Here is a 21,447-nt window from a genome sequence, read left to right on the forward strand (position 1 = left end):
AAAAGTTACCTTACATTGACCTAACTCTGTAGTGTAGACCAGGTCTCAGTCTCCCCTGCCCAGAAATCCTATCCCCGAAATGCCATCAGGTGTAAGTGCAGTGCGCCATGCCCCACCCCTTCCTTCATTGCTGCCTTACTGTCAGGAACTGAACAAACCCAGAGCACCTGCTCTCCCAGAGCCCTGGGATTTGTAGCAATGTCCCTACAGTGGAACTCGTCAGGTCGCTGTGAATGCTGCTTGCCTGCAGTGATTTTTGCTGATCAGAACAGGAGCTAGATACAGTAACAACAAAGTGCATGTTCTCCGACCAACACGAGGGCTCCTGAGTGGGAAGGGACAAGTTCTGCAATGGAGGCTTCAGTGCAGCATTGCTTCCAATACAAACATAGAATCATAGAATATCAGGGTTGGAAGGGACCTCAGGAGGTCATCTAGTCCGATCCCCTGCTCAGAGCAGGACCAATCCCCAATTTTTGCCCCAGATCCCTAAATGGCCCCCTCAAGGATTGAACTCACGATCCTGGGTTTAGCAGGCCAATACTCAAACCACTGACAGCACCTTGCATCCCTAAGCACTTTGCAAGCCGTCTGCATACATCAGCACTGAAATGCAGCACCTCTGGGGCAGAAAGACACTGCACACAACACAGCAGAGGGAGAGGAAGAGGGACTTGCCCAGGGGCCCTGAGGCAAACCCCTATTTGGGCAGAAAGTGCTGGGAGGTTTGCAATGGCTGTGCAAGCAGACCTTAATCTTGCTGTTTTAAAGGGTCTTAAACTGCCTCAACTCAGCGTCCTCCCTTCAGCCTGGATGGTGCTGCACCAGTGATCTCCCTCCCAGTCCTTCCTGCCTCAAGGGCTGCTGTGCTGGCTGCTGCCTCCTCTCTTGCATGCAATGTAGCCGCAGTGGATGAAAAGCTCTGTGGGGCTTGAAGCCCGTCTCTCTTTCCAACAGAATGATATTACCTCACCCACTGGATCTTCCTCTCTTGGTCACTATGCTACGGTGCGGCGCACCATACAGGGCCCCGGGTTAGTCCCATAGGGTTGCAGCTGGCTCCGTTGCATAAGGAGAGAGGCAGTGCATTGGGACCCTGCGCCTCACAGCAGAAGGGAGACGTTGGAAAATGAGCTGGGAAGAGGGTGATCAGCGCCCTGGCCCATTCTCAGGAAATGGACAAAATGATGATTTCATTAGCCTGCCTGCTGAGAGGCTGAGCCCCAGTCACCCTCCGCCCACGCACTGCCCCACCAGCTCCCAGACATGCCCACTATCGGGTTTAAGGATCGTCCCAAAGGTGGTAGGTGGCTGAGTAGGGACTAAGGCCAAGATCCGCAGAAACATGTAGGCGTCTACCTCCCACTGACATTAATAGAGCTATGAGGATCTAGGACCAAGCTCAGCAGCTTCCGAGCAGAATGGGCATGATAGTCAGATTCACACTCACTCACTATCTGGGAAAGAACCACACTGGCCCCACCGGGATCACAGAAGCAAACACTGTGCCAACATGATGCTCCAAGCAGGACCAAAAGCCAGACAGCATCTGTGCCACTCACACAGATCTCTAATGTCTCTCTAATGTGCTGGATATGGCTCCTTCAGAGCGAAGCGATGGGGCGCAAATATTCACCTGGAGCACATTGCTGTGTCTCGTTTCCAGGGCTCCCCCCTGAAGACTGGTCCTTGGTGTGCAGCGATCACCAATCTCTCTAGCTCCCCCCCCGCCCCGCTCCAGACGTAGCCCTCTCTCCCTGGCACAATGCCCTTAGCACCAATTCAGAGCTAGGGTGCAACCCCTGTTGGATTCTTTCCATGGGAATCCACAAGGGCCTGCAGGCCATGGGAAGGACAGTGGCTTTGCTTGCTCAGAGCCAGATCTTGTGTCCGAAGAAGCTCTGGGCAGCTGTCGGCACCCTTCATGCCTGTGTGTGCCGGGAGCAATTCTGCATGAAGAGCCCCTGTGAGTGCTCAGGACTGAGCCATTGGATGGCAAGCCCATTACTCTCTGGCATAGCAGCATGGCCAAGGCCTCTCCTATGGATTTCTGGATAGCCCCTCATTAGGAGAATAGTTGAGCTACCAGGTACTGAAGGGGTTAAACTTTGCCCCAGGAAGCAGGATTGGTTGATGCATCAGAGGCCAGGTGGGAGTCCCAAAGCCTCCCACTCCCAAGAGGGTTAACACCCACAGGGGAAAGGGCTAGTCTGGACCACAGGGGCGTAGCCATGGGTGGGCCCAAATCGGAGCCTCGGGCAGAGCCAATGTCCGAATGGCTGTGGATAAGGAAGAGCGGGTGGCTCTTGGCCGATGTGCAGAACACCATGGCCTCTGCCCAGCGCTCTAAACTTCTCCTGGCTGACTGCCTGCCCCTGACCTAGCTCAAATCGTGCCTGCCCATGGGGCTTCAGGGATCGCCCCTCTCCCCGCCCCCAGCTCCCTGCACACAGGTCCCTTTTCTGCACCCAGCTACGCTGTTACACTCCTGACCCTGGCATTCAAATACATGATGCAATAATACATAACATGCAATATCAATTATTTGATGTCACATTAGACCCTTGGGCATTGCTTATCCATCATAAGTTGGGGCCCAGCCAACTTTCCACTCCTAGCTCTGCCACTGCCATGTAATATTTCCACCCTGGCATCTGCCTACCCCACCCTGCCTGCTGGCCATGGTTGGCTGCTGCCCCCAGACAGCAGGCAGGGGAAGGGCGGGTGATAAAACAAAGAAAGGAGAACTCAAGGTTGAAGGAAACGGCTCCCTGCTATTACTCACTGGGCCCAGGGCAGCTGCAGCCGCGGCCTCATTCCCTCCACTCACCCTGCCAAGGTCCCGTTCTGACTCTGGTTCACAGACTGGGGTCCTGCCCTGATCACTCTTAAGACAGACCCTGTGCTGAACTCACTAGGGTCCATGGTCATGAGCCCCCGAGGGCCCCTAAACCCCCAGGAGCCCAGCTATGTGGCAGCCCTATTCCATGCAGTGTCCTCCTTACAATTCATAGAATCATAGAATATCAGAGTTAGAAGGGACCTCAAGAGGTCATCCCCTGCTCAAAGCAGGGCCAATCCCCAATTTTTGCCCCAGATCCCTAAATGGCCCCCTTAAGGATTAAACCCTGGGTTTAGCAGGCCAATGCTCAAACCACTGAGCTATCCCTGGAGAATGTGTGTTAATTCCACCCAACCAAGTCATGCCACGCGCCTACAAGCAGGAACTGATTGAGCCTTGGCAGACAGTCCACTTGACAGCAAGGCCAATATGGGCAGGAAGTGAAGTGATGTGCCTGAGGCCACATGGTCACAAGTCAGGAGCCCCACTGCACTGGTCCCGCTGTTAATCCCACAATGTGACTCTCCAGTGACTTTCAGGGAAAAGCACCAATTGCAGGCGTGCAGCAGTGCCAGACAAGGTGTGCACCACTCGCACGCCTCCAGCACAAGCACGCAGTCTGTCCGTCTCCAGAGAAGGAGGGCTCCGCCCCACCCCCATCACGTGCTGCAGCTTTCAGGAGCCCATGCTGCGGGTGTGCGGATAATTATCATTCCCTCCTGCTGGGGCATGTGGCAGGATGAGTCACACGCTTCTCCTGTATCGCTGCCTTGCGATACAGCCAGTGTTTAGGGGGAAGGCACGTGCAGCCACACAAGCCAGGCAGCTTCTTCCTCCCAGAAGACTCTTCCTGCTGTGGGGCAATTATAATAGTTACAGATGCAAAGTGACAACCTGATCTCGTTCCTTTTCCATCTTTCCCAGAAATGTTGGCAGAAGCACATGGGGTTCAGAGCTGGAGCTGCCCTTTTTCCCAGTCAGGAAGCTTTCTCTGCTTCCAATCCCTTTTAACAAGGCTCTAACCAAAGAGAAGCAAGAATCCAGATTATCCAGCTCTGTAGGCAGGGCATCCGGGGCTCTTCCTGTCCTTGAATAGCATATTCCTCTTTGATCAGAGGGAGCAGGCCTGGCCTAGGAAGCTGTAGACCAGTTCATCTAAGGTTCTAAAGTCCCCAAGATTGCCGATGGCTGCAGGGCTCTCCAGCAGACTGTAAATTGAAGGCTAGCATGGAGATTCCCACTCAGATTAATGGAAGACACTCCAGCCACACCAAATGCATCAGATAGGTCTCCTGGATTTGATTGGCAGGGATGAAAGTCCAAGCCAGCAAAGAATATTCCTGCAAGCCACATGTTAAGGAGAAGTGGCTGAGATGCCAGCTGCTGGCACAGAAATCTGGTGCCAGCCTTTCACAGCTGATATGTATGAGCTAATGAAACCAGTAAATCAGACCCCATCTACAGAAACCCCATCGGCTTATCAGGTCACCTGGATCCTTGTGCCCACCTAGAACGGCTTCCGAGGACAGTCTCTTGGAGTGCTTCTTTGCTATTGGTTCTCCATTGCTCATAGTGCCTCCCCCAGCCATGCGGAGTGGGTGCTGTGCTCCCTCTCTGACAGCAGTTTGTTACCTTGAAACATTCCCCGGCTGGACTCTGTAGAGGTCAAAGTCCCTGGCCTGTTCTCCTGGGGGAATAAAGGAGACAGTGACCCCTACTGAGATCCAGAAGAAGCAGCCAGGTCACTCTGCCCACTCCCCTCCAACCCTATCTTTTAATTGTTTGTTTCTGCCCCTATCTGAGTCCAGGACTGAGGCCTGGAGAGACTCCGCTGATCCAGGTCCTCTGCCAAGAAAGATGTTTGATTTGAGCCTTCTGATGGGGGAACAGAAAACAAAGAGAAACTCTTTGGCGCACCCCCAGGAGGACACAGGCCTGTCAGCTGGGAGCGTGTCTGCTGAGAGCCAGCACAATAGCTCGCTGGCATATCGCAGGCCCTGGGACCGATCAATGTTCTAGGATGCTATGCAGCGCCGACGGAGCTGGCTAAGCTTTAAAGGGTAACTTTATACTGCAATAATAAACAGGAGTGGTCACATTCCTCCCCAGTGTCACTCCACAGGCGCCCATGGAGCGACACCAGAGAGAAATTTGGCCCCAGGAGCTTGAGCTCAAGGGCCAGGCTCCGGTCTCTGAGCAGTGGGGTAAGATCGGGAGTGGCTACTTTGCAGTCAGTGGGGTGGAATCTGGCTGACGGACCCACGTCTTCGCGCCCAGTCATTTCTGTGCATGTGCGAGCGACACAGTCTGCTCTGTTTGCTTGTGCTGCTGTGACGAGTGCAGTGCAGACAGGTCCCCGCGGGCCTTCGGCCAGCAGCGTGCATCTGCGCTAAGGCTCCTGCAATGGTGCATTTGGTTAGGAGAGTAAAAACTGCTACCTACAAATAAAAGTATAGGAGCCGGCCTTGTTGCTGGGACTCCGATAACTCTGGCTGCGCTGGGACTCAGAGCAGGGGCGGCTGCCTACGGAATGGGACGCCCAATGGCTTCAAATAGCTGGACATGAGAAGCCAAGATCTTCCTGGAGCCGAGCATCTCCACTGGTAAGGGACAGTAGCTCAACTCAGCTGCACAGCTCTCCATGCCGACTGGCCTGTCGGGCAGATCCATTGGCCTCCCCTCCCACGATGATACGAGATCCCAGTGGTGGAGCTGGGGCTGAGCCTCAGACCCTTTCTCTTCAGTGAGTGGAGGCAGGCAGGGGACTCCCTCAAGAAACAGGGGGGAATGGAGCCTGGTCCAGCCCTTCCCAGATGGATGGACAGACCTTGAGCTGCAGGGCCTTGGAGAGTGAGGGAAGAAGGCTTTGGGTGCAGAGAAGTCCATTCATCAACAGCAAAGAGAGGCTTTCTGGGAACTCCAGAGCTCACGTCTCTTCCCCCCCACCCCAGCCAAACTGTCCAGCTGCAGGTTGGCGGAGGCTGCGAGCTCAGTGTGCAGCGGAGAGCTGACAGGAGCGGCTGGGGAGGACTTGCCAGGCAGACACCGCTAGCAAGGAACGGGCGAGCGACAGGCGAAGGCTGCCCCAGCCACAGCTCCTCTCAGCTCCGACCGCGCGAGCTGGGCCAGGCTCATCACCCGACAACAGGGGAAACACATGGGCCAGAGAGCCCCTGACCGTGGGAGGCGAATGGCTTTTGGCATCCCGGGCACTGCCCAGCAGGGCTCTCCAGCAGGCTAGCGCAGACCTCACCTGCCCTACCCCATGACACATTCCGCCCTCCTCCCTCCTGGGGGAAACCCCCCGAGACGGTAGGTAATTTACCCTCCTCCAAGAACAGGCTGGCTAGCACAGGGGCACACATTGGGTCGGGTTGGCAGGGGTTTCAGCATAAAGACCCCCCGAGAGGCCAGGCGCTGACTGGCTGGAATCCAGAAGCAGTCCAGCCACACAATAGCAGCTAGTGGCTTAGGCCCCCTCTCTCCCCGGCCTTTGGCTGCTCCGCCCCAAGTGGGGCCAGTGAAAGGGACTTGGGTGGGTCATGGAGCTGGTGACAAACCAGGGGCTTTGACACCAGGTGGCCAGTTCATCTCCAGCCCGGGGCAGCAGTGCCGGTGAATTAGCGACCGCTCTGTGCTCTGGCATCTCTCGGCAGCAAGCATCCCTGGCAGTCAGCACCCACTGCTCCCACCCAGGCTTAGGCCAGTCCCAGCACAAGACCAAGGAGCAAAACAGCCGGGGAGCCTGGCTCTCCACGCACGCCAGGGATGTCTCCCAGCTCAGAACGCTTGCACTGGTAGGGAAGCAATATTGCCCCTGACCACACGGTCTCAAGCAGGAGGTCGACCTCCCAGGCTTTCCACCCAGGGCTGATCCTGCAGCTTTGCATTGCTGCTGAGGTCTGCACAAGCAGCATGGAAATACTTGGGCTGGGAAGAAGCTACGCGTAGAATGGATCATGCATGTCCAATTGCCCTCCTGGCCTTTGAGGTGAAGGGCCCGCAGGGCAAGGCTGAGCTACATTGGCAGAGAAATGCAGATTTGTTCCCTGGCTCCTCTCAGCCTCCCTCCCTTCTGGGATATCTCAAGTGGGCCCTGCCAGAGCGTGCTCCTACCCACATCCCCTGGCCCTCCAGAAACCATCCCTGGGCTGCTGTCCTGTGAGGCCCCCAGCACTCCTGCCGAGAAGCCCACCTCTTTCCAAGCTGTGCCTAGAGACCATCTCTTGGTGCTCTATACCATGGATTGCCTCACCCTCACATCCCTGACCCCAAGCAGTGGAACATGCTACCACCCCTGGAGAGTGAGGCACCTCGTGGGACAGCCCTGATTCACCTCCGGTCCCACGGCGATATTAGTTGGTGGCTCCTGCACAGAGCCGTGAGCACGGGCACGTGTCTGGGGCAGTTCACAGACACCTCTGATACATGCCTCTTCCGTGGGGAGCAGCCCCTGGGGCATGGCTAGCTGGATGCAGCCCCCTCTTCCAGCTCCTCCCACTGAGCTTCTGGCTGAACTTTCCCCCACACCTAGTCCTCTCCACAGTCACTGTCCGTGGCCATACAAAGTCAGGGGAATGCCTTAACAATCTCCTCCGGGCACTGGCCAAAATGGCTACCCACCAGCCCCAGATGAGGACACTCGCTGGGGAGATGCTATGCAACTGGGAGGCCTACTTCCATGCCCAGGATATCTCATGCATCCAGGCAGAGTGCTCTGGGCAGCATCCACAGACTACATGGCCTCTTTCGCCAAGCAGCAGGGGCATCCAGGGTTCTCTGCCCAGTGAGCCCCTCCGATTCCTTCATTTTAAACCTTGGACACCCCTGCCACTCCTGTTCCCATCTGAGCCTTCCTTGTCCCACAGAATCAGCTGGTTTTCTAGGCTCTGTGGCCCTTCCTCGCTGGAGGGCAGCCTTGTGTCCTCGGCCCATCCTCCCAGAATTCACACGGGCAGACCGAATGACTGAACACTACTACTAAAGGGACAGGTGAGGGGCATGCTCTGGGCCAGCATCTCCCAACTGAGCAGGCCAGTGGCTGCCAGTGCCCAGCCAAAGAAACTCATTCTCCTCAGACAAGTTTCCCTAGCAGTTAGGCTGCACTTTGAGCTCCGCCCCTGCAGGGAAGATGGATAGAGGTGTCCTTCGTACAGGGCTCAAGCCATGCATTGGCACCTGGTATTCCACTTGCTGGAGCCAACAGTCCATGCTGAGGTTTCCCAAGAAAACAGTTCAGAAAACTTGTATTTTTGCACTCAATTAACTAGCAGAGCTTAGGGAAGGTGCTTTCATCTCCCGCCTCCTTCCTGCTTCTGTTTGCTTTATCTACAAAGCGGCACTTAAACCTTCCACAGGCTTTGGATCTGGGCTTGACCCATCTATTTAGAGGTGCCAGGGCTCATCCCTGGCAAGCCCTAGCACAAATTAAGCACGGAGGGAGATCCCCTCATCCAGGCAGGCTAAGTACAGTTCTGCTGCCCTTTTCTCATACAATAAGGATAACAACATTTCATGACCCCACATTTAATACTTAAGTGATTTGTAACCCAACACCAGCCAAAATTGATCACTTGGGCAGCACAGCTCTGTCTGCCGGATACCTAGGTAGAGTAAGTGAGTTTGTGTAAATACAATCTGGTCCTGAAGCCTTTTCAGGCACCCCTGGCTCATCACTAGCTGTCAGAGGAGAGCTCATTCAGACCTTGCTTATAAATAATAATTTGAAATTATTAGGTAGGCCAATATAGCCGAAACAAATGTGCCACCATTGACAAAAATAACAGCTGTATGAGGAAGCTAGTCTTTGCTCAGACTTTTCATGCTCTCTCAGGTACAAGTATTTTCTCATACACTTTATCTGCTTTTAAAGTGTGTATTAATGTTTCCATTTCAATTCAAATTTTCAACCAATGACTAAATTGGCAGCACTGCACGTAACTGGGGGGAGGGTGTTGGGAAAATTCAGGGGAGGTGTACACCCCCCCGGGGGGGCATCTAGGGAAATCTCTGGAGCTGGCCAGAGAACTGGACTATGCTGTCGTGACTGCACCCCAGAATGCTAGATTTGTGACCGGAAAACATATATAAACATACGTTTCCTAGTAGGCCAAGATTTTTAAAATGCATTATTTGCCAAGGTTCTTATCTCACATCATCGCTGTCTCAAAAGGTCACTATATGGGGAGTTTCTGTACTAAACTTTTTTATTATTATACTTATTTTTTTATGTAAGAACGGCCATATTGGGTCAGACCAATGGTCCATCTAGCTCTGTCATAAATATAAAGGGAAGGGTAACCACCTTTCTGTATACAGTGCTATAAAATCCCTCCTGGCCAGAGGCAACCTCCTGTTACCTGTAAACGGTTAAGAAGCTCAGCTAACCTGGCTGGCACCTGACCCAAAGGACCAATAAGGGGACAAGATACTTTCAAATCTTGGGGGGAGGCTTTTGTTGTGCTCTAAAGGAATTGGCGGCTGTGATTGTAGAGCCATTGGCCATTATCTTTGAAAACTCGTGGCGAACGGGGGAAGTCCCGGATGACTGGAAAAAGGCTAATGTAGTGCCAATCTTTAAAAAAGGGAAGAAGGAGGATCCAGGGAACTACAGGCCAGTCAGCCTCACTTCAGTCCCCGGAAAAATCATGGAGCAGGTCCTCAAAGAATCAATCCTGAAGCACTTACACAAGAGGAAAGTGATCAGGAACAGTCAGCATGGATTCACCAAGGGAAGGTCATGCCTGACTAATCTAATCGCCTTCTATGATGAGATTACTGGTTCTGTGGATGAAGGGAAAGCAGTGGATGTATTGTTTCTTGACTTTAGCAAAGCTTTTGACACGGTCTCCCATAGTATTCTTGTCAGCAAGTTAAAGAAGTATGGGCTGGATGAATGCACTATAAGGTGGGTAGAAAGTTGGCTAGATTGTCGGGCTCAACGGGTAGTGATCAATGGCTCCACGTCTAGTTGGCAGCCGGTGTCAAGTGGAGTGCCCCGGGGTCGGTCCTGGGGCCGGTTTTGTTCAATATCTTCATAAATGATCTGGAGGATGGTGTGGATTGCACTCTCAGCAAATTTGCAGATGATACTAAACTGGGAGGATACGCTGGAGGGCAGGGATAGGATACAGAGGGACCTAGACAAATTGGAGGATTGGGCCAAAAGAAATCTGATGAGGTTCAATAAGGATAAGTGCAGGGTCCTGCACTTGGGACGGAAGAACCCAATGCACAGCTACAGACTAGGGACCGAATGGCTAGGCAGCAGTTCTGCGGAAAAGGACCTAGGGGTGACAGTGGACGAGAAGCTGGATATGAGTCAGCAGTGTGCCCTTGTTGCCAAGAAGGCCAATGGCATTTTGGGATGTATAAGTAGGGGCATAGCGAGCAGATCGAGGGACGTGATCGTCCCCCTCTATTCGACATTGGTGAGGCCTCATCTGGAGTACTGTGTCCAGTTTTGGGCCCCACGCTACAAGAAGGATGTGGATAAATTGGAAAGAGTCCAGCGAAGGGCAACAAAAATGATTAGGGGTCTGGAACACATGACTTATGAGGAGAGGCTGAGGGAACTGGGATTGTTTAGTCTGCAGAAGAGAAGAATGAGGGGGGATTTGATAGCTGCTTTCAACTACCTGAGAGGTGGTTCCAGAGAGGATGGTTCTAAACTATTCTCAGTGGTAGAAGAGGACAGGACAAGGAGTAATGGTCTCAAGTTGCAGTGGGGGAGGTTTAGGTTGGATATTAGGAAAAACTTTTTCACTAGGAGGGTGGTGAAACACTGGAATGCGTTACCTAGGGAGGTGGTAGAATCTCCTTCCTTAGAAGTTTTTAAGGTCAGGCTTGACAAAGCCCTGGCTGGGATGATTTAATTGGGGATTGGTCCTGCTTTTGAGCAGGGGGTTGGACTAGATGACCTCCTGAGGTCCCTTCCAACCCTGATATTCTATGATTCTATGATTCTTTGTTTACGTGGTTGTTCTCCCTTGGGACTGAGAGAGGCCAGACAGAAATCCATCTTCTCCAACCCATCCTAATCCAAGTCTCCAATATTGCAACCAGTAGAGGTGAGCCAAGCAAGGCGGATTAGTTTATCTTTTGGTTTATGTGAATTTTCCCTGTTTTAAGAGGGAGCTTTATTCCCATTTTCTGTGACTTTAAGGTTTGCCCAGAGGGGGATCCTCTGTGTTTTGAATCTGGATACTCTGTAAAGTATTTTTCATCCTGATTTTACAGAGATGATTTTTACCTTTCCTTTTTTTAAAATAAAATCCTTCTTTTAAGAACCTGACTGATTTTTCCATGGTTCCAAGATCCAGGGGTTTGGGTCTTTGATCATTTTGTAACCAATCGGTTCGGATATTATTCTCAAGCCTCCCCAGGAAAGGGGGTGTGTAAGGCTTGGGGGGATATTTTGGGGGAAGACGTCTCCAAGTGGGTTCTTTCCCTGTTCTTTGTTTAACATGTTTGGTGGTGGCAGCGTACCAGGCTTTAATCTAAGCTGATAGAAATAAGCTCAGGGGGCTTTCATGCGGGTCCCCACATCTGCACCCTAGAGTTCAGAGTGGGGAAGGAACCCTGACAAGCTCAGTATTCTGTCTTCCGATAGTGACTATTCCAGGAGCTTCAGAGGGAATGAACAGAACAGGGAATCATCGAGTGATCCATCCCGTTGTCCACTCCCAACTTCTGGCAAACAGATGCTAGGAACACTCAGAGCATGGTGTTGCATCCCTGCCCATCCTGACTAATAGCCATTGATGGACCTAACCTCCATGAACTTACCTAGTTCTTTTTTGAACCCTGGTATAATTTTGGCCTTCACAACATCCCTGGCAAAACGTTCCATGGGTGACTGTGTGTTGTGTGAAGAAATACTTCCTTTTGTTTGTTTTAAACTTGCTGCCTATTAATTTAATTAGGTGACCCCTGTTTCTTGTGTTATGTGAAGGGGTAAATAACACTTCCTGATTCACTTTCTCCACACCAGTCAAGATTTTATAAGCCTCTAGCATATCACCTCTTAGTAATTTCTTTTCCAAGCTGAAAAGTCCCAGTCTTTTTAATCTCTCCTCGTACGGAAGCCGTTCCACACCCCTCATCATTTTGGTTGCCCTTCTCTGTGCTTTTTCCGATTCCAATATATCTTTTTTGAGATGGAGTGACCAGAACTGCCTGCAGTATTCAAGATGTGGGCATATCATGAATTTATATAGTAAAAGTGGAGGAACTTGGTTTGCCAGACTGATCAGCTAAGCCAATACTGACAACCTATATGAAAAGGCTGCAAAACACCATGCCTCTGGACTGCAACAACGTGCAAAAAGCCTTATAAGCCAGTCACTGTCAAAGCCAATTTTTGGAGAACTTAATGAGGCTGTTAAGAATGATGGAGACACAACTCAGTTTAGACAACGAAGAGTCCTTGTGGCACCTTAGAGACAAACAAATTTATTTGGGCATAAGCTTTCGTGGGCTAAAACCCACTTCATCAGATGCATGGAGTGGAAAATACAGTAGAGAGGTATAAATACACAGCATTTATTGAAAAGATGGGAGCTGCCTTACCAAGTGTGGGGGGTCAGTGCTAACGAGCCAATTCAATTAAGTTAGAAGTGGGCTATTCTCAACAGTTGACAAGAAGGGGTGGAAATCACTTTTGTAGTGCTAATGAGGCCAATGTGATCAAGATGGCCCATTTCAAACAGTTAACAAGAAGGTGTGAATATCAGCAGGGAGAAATTAGTTTTTGTAGTGACCCATCCACTCCCAGTCTTTATTCAGGCCTAATTAGATGATGTGCAGTTTGCAAATTAATTCCAAATCTGCAGTTTCTCGTTGGAGTCTTTCTGAAGTTTTGTTGTTGAAGAATTGCCACTTTTAAGTCTGTTATTGAGTGTCCAGGGAGATTGAAGTGTTCTCCTACTGGTTTTTGAATGTTATAATTCTTGATGTCAGATTTGTGTCCATTTATTCTTTTGCATAGAGACTGTCCGGTTTGACCAATGTACATGGCAGAGGGGCATTCCTGGCACATGATGGCATATATCACATTGGTAGATGTGCAGGTGAACGAGCCCCTGATGGTGTGGCTGATGTGGTTAGGTCCTATGATGGTCCTATCTCGGGGCTTCTCCTTCTGCCCCCCCCCCCATGAACAGGATACAGTTCTGCAGTGACCTAGAATCCTACTTTCGACGTCTCCAACTCAAGGAATATTTCCAACACACCACTGAAGAGCATACTAACCCACAGAGGCCTTCCTACCAACGCTACGAAAAGAAGGATTCTGCGTGGACTCCTCCTGAAGGTTGAAACAGCAGACTGGACTTCTACATAGAGTGCTTCTGCCAACGTGCACGGGCTGAAATAGTGGAAAAGCAGCATCACTTGCCCCATAACCTCAGCCATACAGAGCACAACGCCAGCCACAGCCTCAGAAATAACTCTAACATCATAATCAAAATGGCTGACAAAGGAGATGCTGTTGTCATCATTAATAGGTTGGAATACGAACAAGAGGCTGCTAGGCAGCTCTCCAACACCACATTCTACAGGCCATTACCCTCTGATCCCACTGAGGATTACCAAAAGAAACTACACCGTCTGCTCAAGAAACTCTCTCAAGAAGCACAGGAACAAATCTACACAGACACACCCCTAGAGCCCCAACCAGGAGTATTCTATCTGCTACCCAAGATCCATAAACCTGGAAATCCTGGACACGCCATTATCTCAGGCACTGGCACCCTGACAGCAGGATTGTCTGGCTATGTAGACTCTGTCCTCAGGCCTTACACTACCAGCACTCCCAGCTATCTTCGAGACATCACTGACTTCCTGAGGAAACTACAATCCATCAGTGATCTTCCTGAAAACACCATCCTGGCCACTATGGATGTAGAAGCTCCCTACACCAACATTCCACATAAAGATGGACTACAGGCCGTCAGGAACAGTATCCCCGATAATGTCACGGCAAACCTGGTGGCTGAACTTTGTGACTTTGTCCTTACCCATAACTATTTCACATTTGGGGACAATGTATACCTTCAAATCAGCAGCACTGCTATGGGTACCTGCATGGCCCCACAGTATGGCCACATTTTTATGGCTGACTTAGAACAACGCTTCCTCGGCTCTCATCCCCTAACGCCCCTACTCTACTTGCGCTATATTGATGACATCTTCATCATTCAGACCCATGGAAAAGAAGCCCTTGAAGAATTCCACCATGATTTCAACAATTTCAATCCCACCATCAACCTCAGCCTGGACCAGTCCACACAAGAGATCCACTTTCTAGACACTACAGTGCAAATAAGCAATGATCACATAAACACCACCCTATACCGGAAACCTACTGACCGCTATACTTACCTACATGCCTCCAGCTTTCATCCACACCACATCACACGATCCATTGTCTACAGCCAAGCTCTAAGATACAACTGTATTTGCTCCAATTCCCCAGACAGAGACAAACAGCTACAGGATCTCTATCAAATGTTCTTAAAACTACAATACCCACCTGCTGAAGTGAAGAAACAGATTGACAGAGCTAGAAGGGCTGAAGACTATCGCCATTCTCTCTCTTGTAAATCTACTGTTGAAACCACTTGGGTCATTAAACAATGTCATCCAGGCTTTTGCTACAACAGTAGTAGATCTTTGTCTACCCTTGGAGCAATCCGAGAGCTATCCACTGAAAAGCGTACGGGAAGAAGCAAAGAATTCAGTCCAGAAGTTGACTAATGAAGGTATTTATATTGACTCCTTAAGTGAAGATGACATGAAGTGTTTGTTAAGCCAGCTGAAAAAGTATACAGACTTGATTCTTACAAATCTACAGTAGAAATTTCTGGATTCTACTCGACCTCTACGTAGCTTTTACAGATGCCTGTTCTATAAAACACCGACAGTTGAGTGGGGCGAGGCACTGCCAGCCATGGGGCTGCCATGTGCTCAGGACAGAGTAGAGAATTTTGAACACAGAGTGGAATATCATAGGACAAACAAATGAAGATTTGACTTCAACTTCTTTTTTATCATCACTAGTGGCTCGACCCGATCTTTGTGCTGTTTCCTGGGATGAAAGAAGTAGGAATTCATCTCTTGCGGCTCCCAGTCACAACAGCTACAGCCAAGCGTTCTTTTTCATCACTGAATAGAATTTTGTGTTTTGAAAGAAGTCGCCTTCTGCCTGATCATGAGCATAATCATGAAGGACTGGAAGTAATGGACACACAAGAAGACACCAAAATTACAGGAAGAAACCAAGAAGGTTGTAGCTATTGTACTCCTGTTCTTTTTGTAGTACAGGGAGTAGCCAACTTTAATTTTTGTGATGATTTTAAAACTTGAGTTAAATCTAATAAAATAGTCATGAAACATTTTTCAGTTTTTAATATGGTGCCATACAGCCCACCTTTGCCCTCACAGTCTCAACCCTTGTCGGCCCTCACCTGCCCTGAATAGTACACACACACAATTTCAATTCCTGGGGAAAACACTGGCCAGCTCCAGGCAGCGAGCGATCAGAGCATTTCTGTGCTGAGATGACAGGCAGAAGACCTGGGCCTCAAGCAGGGCCTTGAGCTGCAGACCCCAGCCCCATATCTAGGGGGGAGGGATAGCTCAGTGGTTTGCGCATTGGCCTGCTAAACTCAGGGTTGTGAGTTCAATCCTTGAGAGGGCCATTTAGGGATTGGGGGAAAAAATTGGGGATTGGTCCTGCTTTGAGCAGGGGGTTGGACTAGATGACTCCTGAGGTCCCTTCCAACCCTGATATTCTATGAACCAGTCCCCTCTTTCCAAACCCAAACCCATTCTAATGTCTGAATATAAATCAGCAGGCAGCCACATCCAAACAGTTTGTGCAGTACTGGTCGCCATGTCCCTGCAGGAGGTTCAGAGAAGGGTAACAAGTGTGATCAAGAGTCCAGAAAAGCTCTCCTATGAAGACAGGTTGAAGAGACTAGGATGGTTATCTAAGGCTTTGTCTACACTGCCGCACCACTAAAAGGTGCGTAGTGTAGCTGCTGATGGTTGGCGGGAGAGAGCTCTTCCGCCAACAAAAAACTTCCACCTCCCATGAGCGGCAGAGCGCTCCTGTCAACAAAGCGCTGTTCACATGGGTGTTTGTCAGTAAAACTTTTGTCATTCGGGGCAGGGGGTGATTTAACACCCCTGAATGACAAAAGTTTTGCCGACGAAGTTCCAGTAAAGACAAAGCCTTAGAAATGAGAAGAGGGGCCACAATGGAATCCGAAAAATGCTGACTGGAATAGAGGAAGTAGATGGGGAGCAGCTATTCTCCCAGTCTCAGAACAAGGGTGTATTCAATGAAATTGAAAGGTAGGAAATTCAAACATCAATAAAAGGAAATCTCCCTGCCCTCAACACGTAATTAGCCAGTGGAACTCACTGCCACATGAAGTCATTGCAGCCAGGAACTTAACGAGAATCGAAATAGGACTGAGGCATTGATACAGCTAATACAACTAGCCAGGGTGATCATACGTAACGATGACAGAGGATATTGACCCTCCTGCTTCATGGCTTGAGCCAATCTCTGTCCACTAGAGATGAGGAGGGGTCCATGTGTGATGTGGATTATTCAGCACCTCCTATTGTGGGGTTTTTACACCTTCCCCTGCAGCAGCTGGTGCCAGTCCCGGCTGGAGATAGGATACTAGGCTGCACCCAGGATCTGACCCAGTCTGGCAGCTCCTATGTGCCTCATGCTCAGTGTATTTGCCCTGCCTGTCCCCTTGGCCAGGCCTCCTGTGACAGACTCCACGCTCTGCTCCAGCTGGGACATTGTTTGTGCCCCCTGAGGGAGCTCTCCTGCCATTCCTCTTGCCCCCTCTTAAGCCCCACAGGGGGGCACTCCTGGGCCCCTAGGAAAGCCTGGTCCTCCTCTCAGCGTAGCTGGAGCCTGGACTGTGACCAGTCAGAGCCAGAAACTCAGCAGGCAGGGTGCCAGCAACGGCTGCCAAGTCTAGCGGTTCAGAGCAATGTGGCATGGTGACATCACAAACCACAGCTGGGCCCGAGAGGCCCGAGCACCCCCCTGCAAGCCCAGAAAGTGCGGGGGAAAGCTGACAGCTCCAGCCACCTCCAGCTCTGAGCCGAAGGCTCCACTCCCCACTGGCTTTTGACACCCCACCTGGGGTCTCGTGAGTGATCCCTCCCAGCCATGCAACCACTGCCTGGGCCTGAAAGACCCCTGCCTACCCAGAGGTGGCAGGGGAGCCAGAGAGACAGGTGGGTTCTGCCCTGGTGTATGCTGCACCAAGCACGGTGCAAAGAGCAGGAGCTCTGTCGGCAGGGCCTGGGGCAGTCAGCCAGCAAGAGAGCCCTGCCCAGAGATCCTGGCAGGCAGGATCCCCTTGGGCTCGGGATGCGGGAGACCAGCTGTGGCTGGCACGTCCCTGCACAGTCTCATCTTGAACCAGCAGCTGCACCCCTGCCATCTGGCTGGGGGAGGGGAGCGGGAGGGAGAAGAAACCGCAGAGGTTGGTGTATGTCTGCGAGGGGTCAGTGCGGGAGAAGATGGTGCTGAAACCCAGTGTACCCAGCTGGACCCAGAGACGGGGCCTGGCCTGGAATGGAGCCAGGGTGAAGGGTTGGGCCTGAGAGAAGTGCCCAGAGACGCTGGGAAAGGACAGTCCGAGCCCCTGCATTGCTCACGCTGCCGGTGATCACACACTCTGGGGGTGGCGGGGGGCAGGAGACAGTCCCATGATCCCCTTGCTCTGTTTGTAGTTCATGCGGGGTTAATAAACGACCAACAGCTGCGATAAGCATGGTCCATGCAGCAGGGCAGGTTTTGAGATGGCCCCACGCCCAAGAGGAGAAGGTGCCTAGACAGGGCGAAGCCAGGGCTCAGAGCAGCCTATGGGGTTCTGACAACCCGCTGAAACATCTCTCGGTCAGTTATCCCATCAATGGGACTGCAACAGGCAGTGCAGCCAGGGAGGCATTCGCCGCACAGCGGGCTCCACCGTACCATACTCAGGCAATCTCTGCTCCTTGCCTGCTTGGCCCGAGGCAGAGCTCCCTGTGCCTGGCTCGGGGGCATCACGCAGGCAGCACAGGGACCCAGGAGCAGCCGTCGGGGCGGCGGTCTGGCTCTAGGTCTGCAAGCACGTGGGCTGCACTCCCTTGGGCTGCCTCCCAGGTCAGCTCTGTTAGCTAGAGACCCCCACTGGTCCGACTCCTGTGTCCCTACCTGTGTTTGCTGTCATGTCCTGCTTTCGCCAGCACCATGCAAACGGAGAGCCTCCCTCTGCCACCCACTCCACGGGCCAGGGACTTCTTCAGCCACCTAGGAGAGAAGCCAGTGGGGAAAAGCCATACGCAGCACCAGGAGTAAAGAGAGAGACAGCAGGGATGGCATCATGCCACAGAGTGCCCCAGTGCCAAGTTAAGCTGAGACTCCAGGAAACATGATACCTTTTGTTGTTTTGTATGTAACCACTCTGTGCCCACCATTATCCCAAGGTGCCATCTCTGAAGTCTTAGCACTGATTACTTTCACTATAGCCCATCTCAATGCTGGCATCCTGGGTAGGGTGACCAGATGTCCTGATTTTATACGGACAGTCCCGATATTTGGGGCTTTTTCTTATATAGGCTCCTATTACCCCCCACCCCCTACCCCGATTTTTCACACTTGCTGTCTGGTTACCCGAAGCCTGGGGCCGAGCTCAGCTGAGCCAAAGAAACTGGAACAGCGCACAGTGTGCTGGGGGGCCATCGCAGCTGGGAGCTTCTGTGAGCGGCCAGTGGGTCAGGGCTGGACACTGCAGGGGGCTCGGGGGGCCTGGCAGAGCATGGGCTGGCGTTGCCCAGTGGAGGCTGTTGGGTGCAAACAGGCTGGTGGTGTCAGGAGCTGAAACAGCAAGTCTTCCTCGCGCTGGAGGTGAGGCAGGGGAGTAAACAAGGCGACTCTCCACCATCCACCAGGATGGCCAAATTGCCGGGGCCCGTGCTTTGAGAGAAGTCTGTGTCCATGTCCTCATCCCCGCGCTGCCATCGCCTGCTTTTGCAGGTTCTGGTTCTGCAGGTACCACACGATAATGCGCGAGGTGTTTACAATGCTCATAACTGCCGCGGTGAGCTGAGCGGGCTCCATGCTTGCCGTGGTCTGGCGTCTGCAGGAGAGCAGAGTGCCAGCAGAAGCGGTCACTCAGTGATGATGGTTTGCAGACCTACTGCACCGTCCGCTGCCAGGACACAACAGCTGAGCGGGCTGCACGCTCAAAGCCGTTTTATGGCGAGACAAGAGCAGCCGAGCAGAGTGGCCACGGAAGCGGCCCTGCGAGACCACTGGGAGAGCAGAGTGGCCGCGGAGGCGGTGGCTGACAACCTGTGAGGTGGATTCATAAGAGCAGAGTGGCAGCGGAAGAGGGAGCCCATGAGAGACAACATGGAGAAATTTGCTATCGAGACAAGAGCACGAGCAGGAGGGCAGAGTGGCAGCGGAAGCTGTTGTTCGATGACTATAGTTAGCATCCTACTGCACCGGCTGCTGAAAGCAGTATGGGGCCCGCACGGAAAAAAGGCGCGAAATGATTGTCTGCTGTTGCTTTCACGGAGGGAGGGGCAACTGATGACATGTACCCAAAACCACCCGTGACAATGTTTTTGCCCCATCAGGCGTTGGGAGCTCAACCCAGAATTCCAATGGGCGGCGGAGACTGCGGGAACTGTGGGATAGCTACCCACAATGCAACGCTCCCAAAGTCGACGCTAGCCTCGGTACTGTGGACGCACTCTGCCGACTTAATGCGCTTAGTGGGGACGCACACAATCGACTGTAAAACCGCTTTCTAAAAATCGACTTCTATAAATTCGACTTAATTTTGTAGTGTAGACATACCCTAAGAGGAGAGCTACAGCTCTGTGCACTGCAAACTGCCCATGTTCATTGCAAAGGCATGTTCACTCTGGAGCCTAATGACACCCAACATTTAAGTTCACTGGCTACTGTTTTACAAAGAACAACCAGCTGCTCTGGGGCAGTGGGAGCCATCAGAATGGGGGGCACATCAGATACCATGGAGAGGGGATACCCAAGTTGCGGTCTCTTGGTTACCCAGGGAAGGCCATGAACACAGACCCTCTTATTCTGCAGCCCTCCGAGACAGGGGTCGGCCACCGTGGGGGAGAGACCAGGGAGCCCCGGAGGGCACAATGGGTATGGAGGAAGGTGTGGAGAGTTTGCAGAGAGAAACCCAGCGTGGTGGGTGGGGTGCCTGTGGGGTGGCCACAAGCCCTGGAGTGACTCACTCAACTGTCCTTTGCTGAACGCTCACACAACATGCAGATGAAGCTACTCAGGATGTGAACCGAAGCCACAGGCACCTTCCCGAGGAGTATTTCGAGTCTCGGTGAACACGAACATAGCCAAGGAAGCACCAGGCTAGAGGCTCTGGCAGTTGGAAGAAAACTGCCCTGACACAGGGGAGGGGGTTCCTCATGGCTTGGCAAAGCAGCAGCCCTGAGCTGGGCGGGTTTTCAGCCATTGGCTGGCCAAGCCTGGGCAGAGCCAGGCTCATGTACCATTGATGTCCCTCTGGTGACGAGGGGAAAATGGCCCTTCATCCTGGGAAGAGTCACGACCTCCCCGGCAGGTGGGGCAGCTCATCTGCCTTGGTGTAAGTGCAGTCTCGGAGCTCCACACTGGGCCAGGCCACGGCTGCAGGGGGTTGGAGGGTTTGTACACAGGACTTTGGGGAGCAGTGAATTGCGAGGGCAGGTCCAGCAAGGAGCTGGCATGGTAGATCCTGCTCAAGTGCAAGCTGCCCTCTGGGTGATGGAAAGAAGCCTCCAGCCCAAGTGTCCTTGGCTTTGCTGTGCCAGGCTCCGCCCCGTCAGCAGGAAGCGGCCAGGAGCTGGCAGTGGCAGGACAGCAGGGCTCAGGCTGGGGAAACAGCCCCTTACCCCTTCCCTGACACCACAACTAGCTGAAAGATCCTGCAGCTGCTCCCCCGGCAGGACCCTCACAATGGAGGAGGGACATTCCCTCACTCCCAAGCAGATGGGCAAAGGCACACGCCAGCCACACTCAGACACCGGGTACCGTGCCCGCAGATCAGCCCCGCAGCTGCCCCCCTCAGCCCTGCATTCCCAGATGGATCTTCCCAGTCCCCACCTCTCTCCTTGTGCGCTGGGTCCTTCCTCGTTGCCTCTCCACCCTCCTTTGCCATTCACCCCATAGATCCTGCCACAGCCAGCTCCCCCCGCCAGCCCTTTATCCACCAAACTCTCCATCCCTTCCCACCTCTCGAAAGGAGGGGCAGGAATGCATACGCTCCTCCTCGCCCAAAGATCCCCCCCATGGGCACCTACCTGGGCCCCTCTCTCCAGTGCCCATAGGAGAAGCGAGGGCACCTCCAGCACCTGAGCAACTCCACTGCACCCTCTCCCCACCCCGGCTGGCCCCGAAGGCTCAGCAGACGAAGCTGTCCCACGTGGGCGTGAGCAGCTGGTGTTTGGCCTAGAGAGAGGATGGCCACAGTGCTGAGGGACCCTAAGACAACTGTTCCTCTAAAGGACCTGTTTATCCAGAAGCTGCGTCCCTGGCCCCAATT

General features: G+C 52.5%; 1 protein-coding gene across 2 annotated transcripts in view; it reads right to left on the reverse strand.

The window, feature by feature from the left end:
- RIPOR1 (RHO family interacting cell polarization regulator 1) overlaps positions 1 to 21,447 on the reverse strand; it is a 117,479-nt gene that overhangs the window by 94,202 nt on the left and 1,830 nt on the right. The window contains exon 1 of one of the 2 annotated variants that reach the window (XM_084644606.1): positions 18,081 to 18,143. The exons of the other annotated variant lie outside the window; for it this stretch is intronic. Coding sequence (XP_084500732.1) covers positions 18,081 to 18,096 — 16 coding nt within the window. The 5' untranslated portion in view covers positions 18,097 to 18,143. Of the gene's footprint in view, positions 1 to 18,080; positions 18,144 to 21,447 lie in introns of those variants that run through there. 2 annotated transcript variants of the gene reach the window in all.

Source organism: Lepidochelys olivacea, assembly GCF_965140295.1.
Source record: "Lepidochelys olivacea isolate rLepOli2 genome assembly, chromosome: 12".
Lineage (NCBI taxonomy): Eukaryota > Metazoa > Chordata > Testudines > Cheloniidae > Lepidochelys > Lepidochelys olivacea.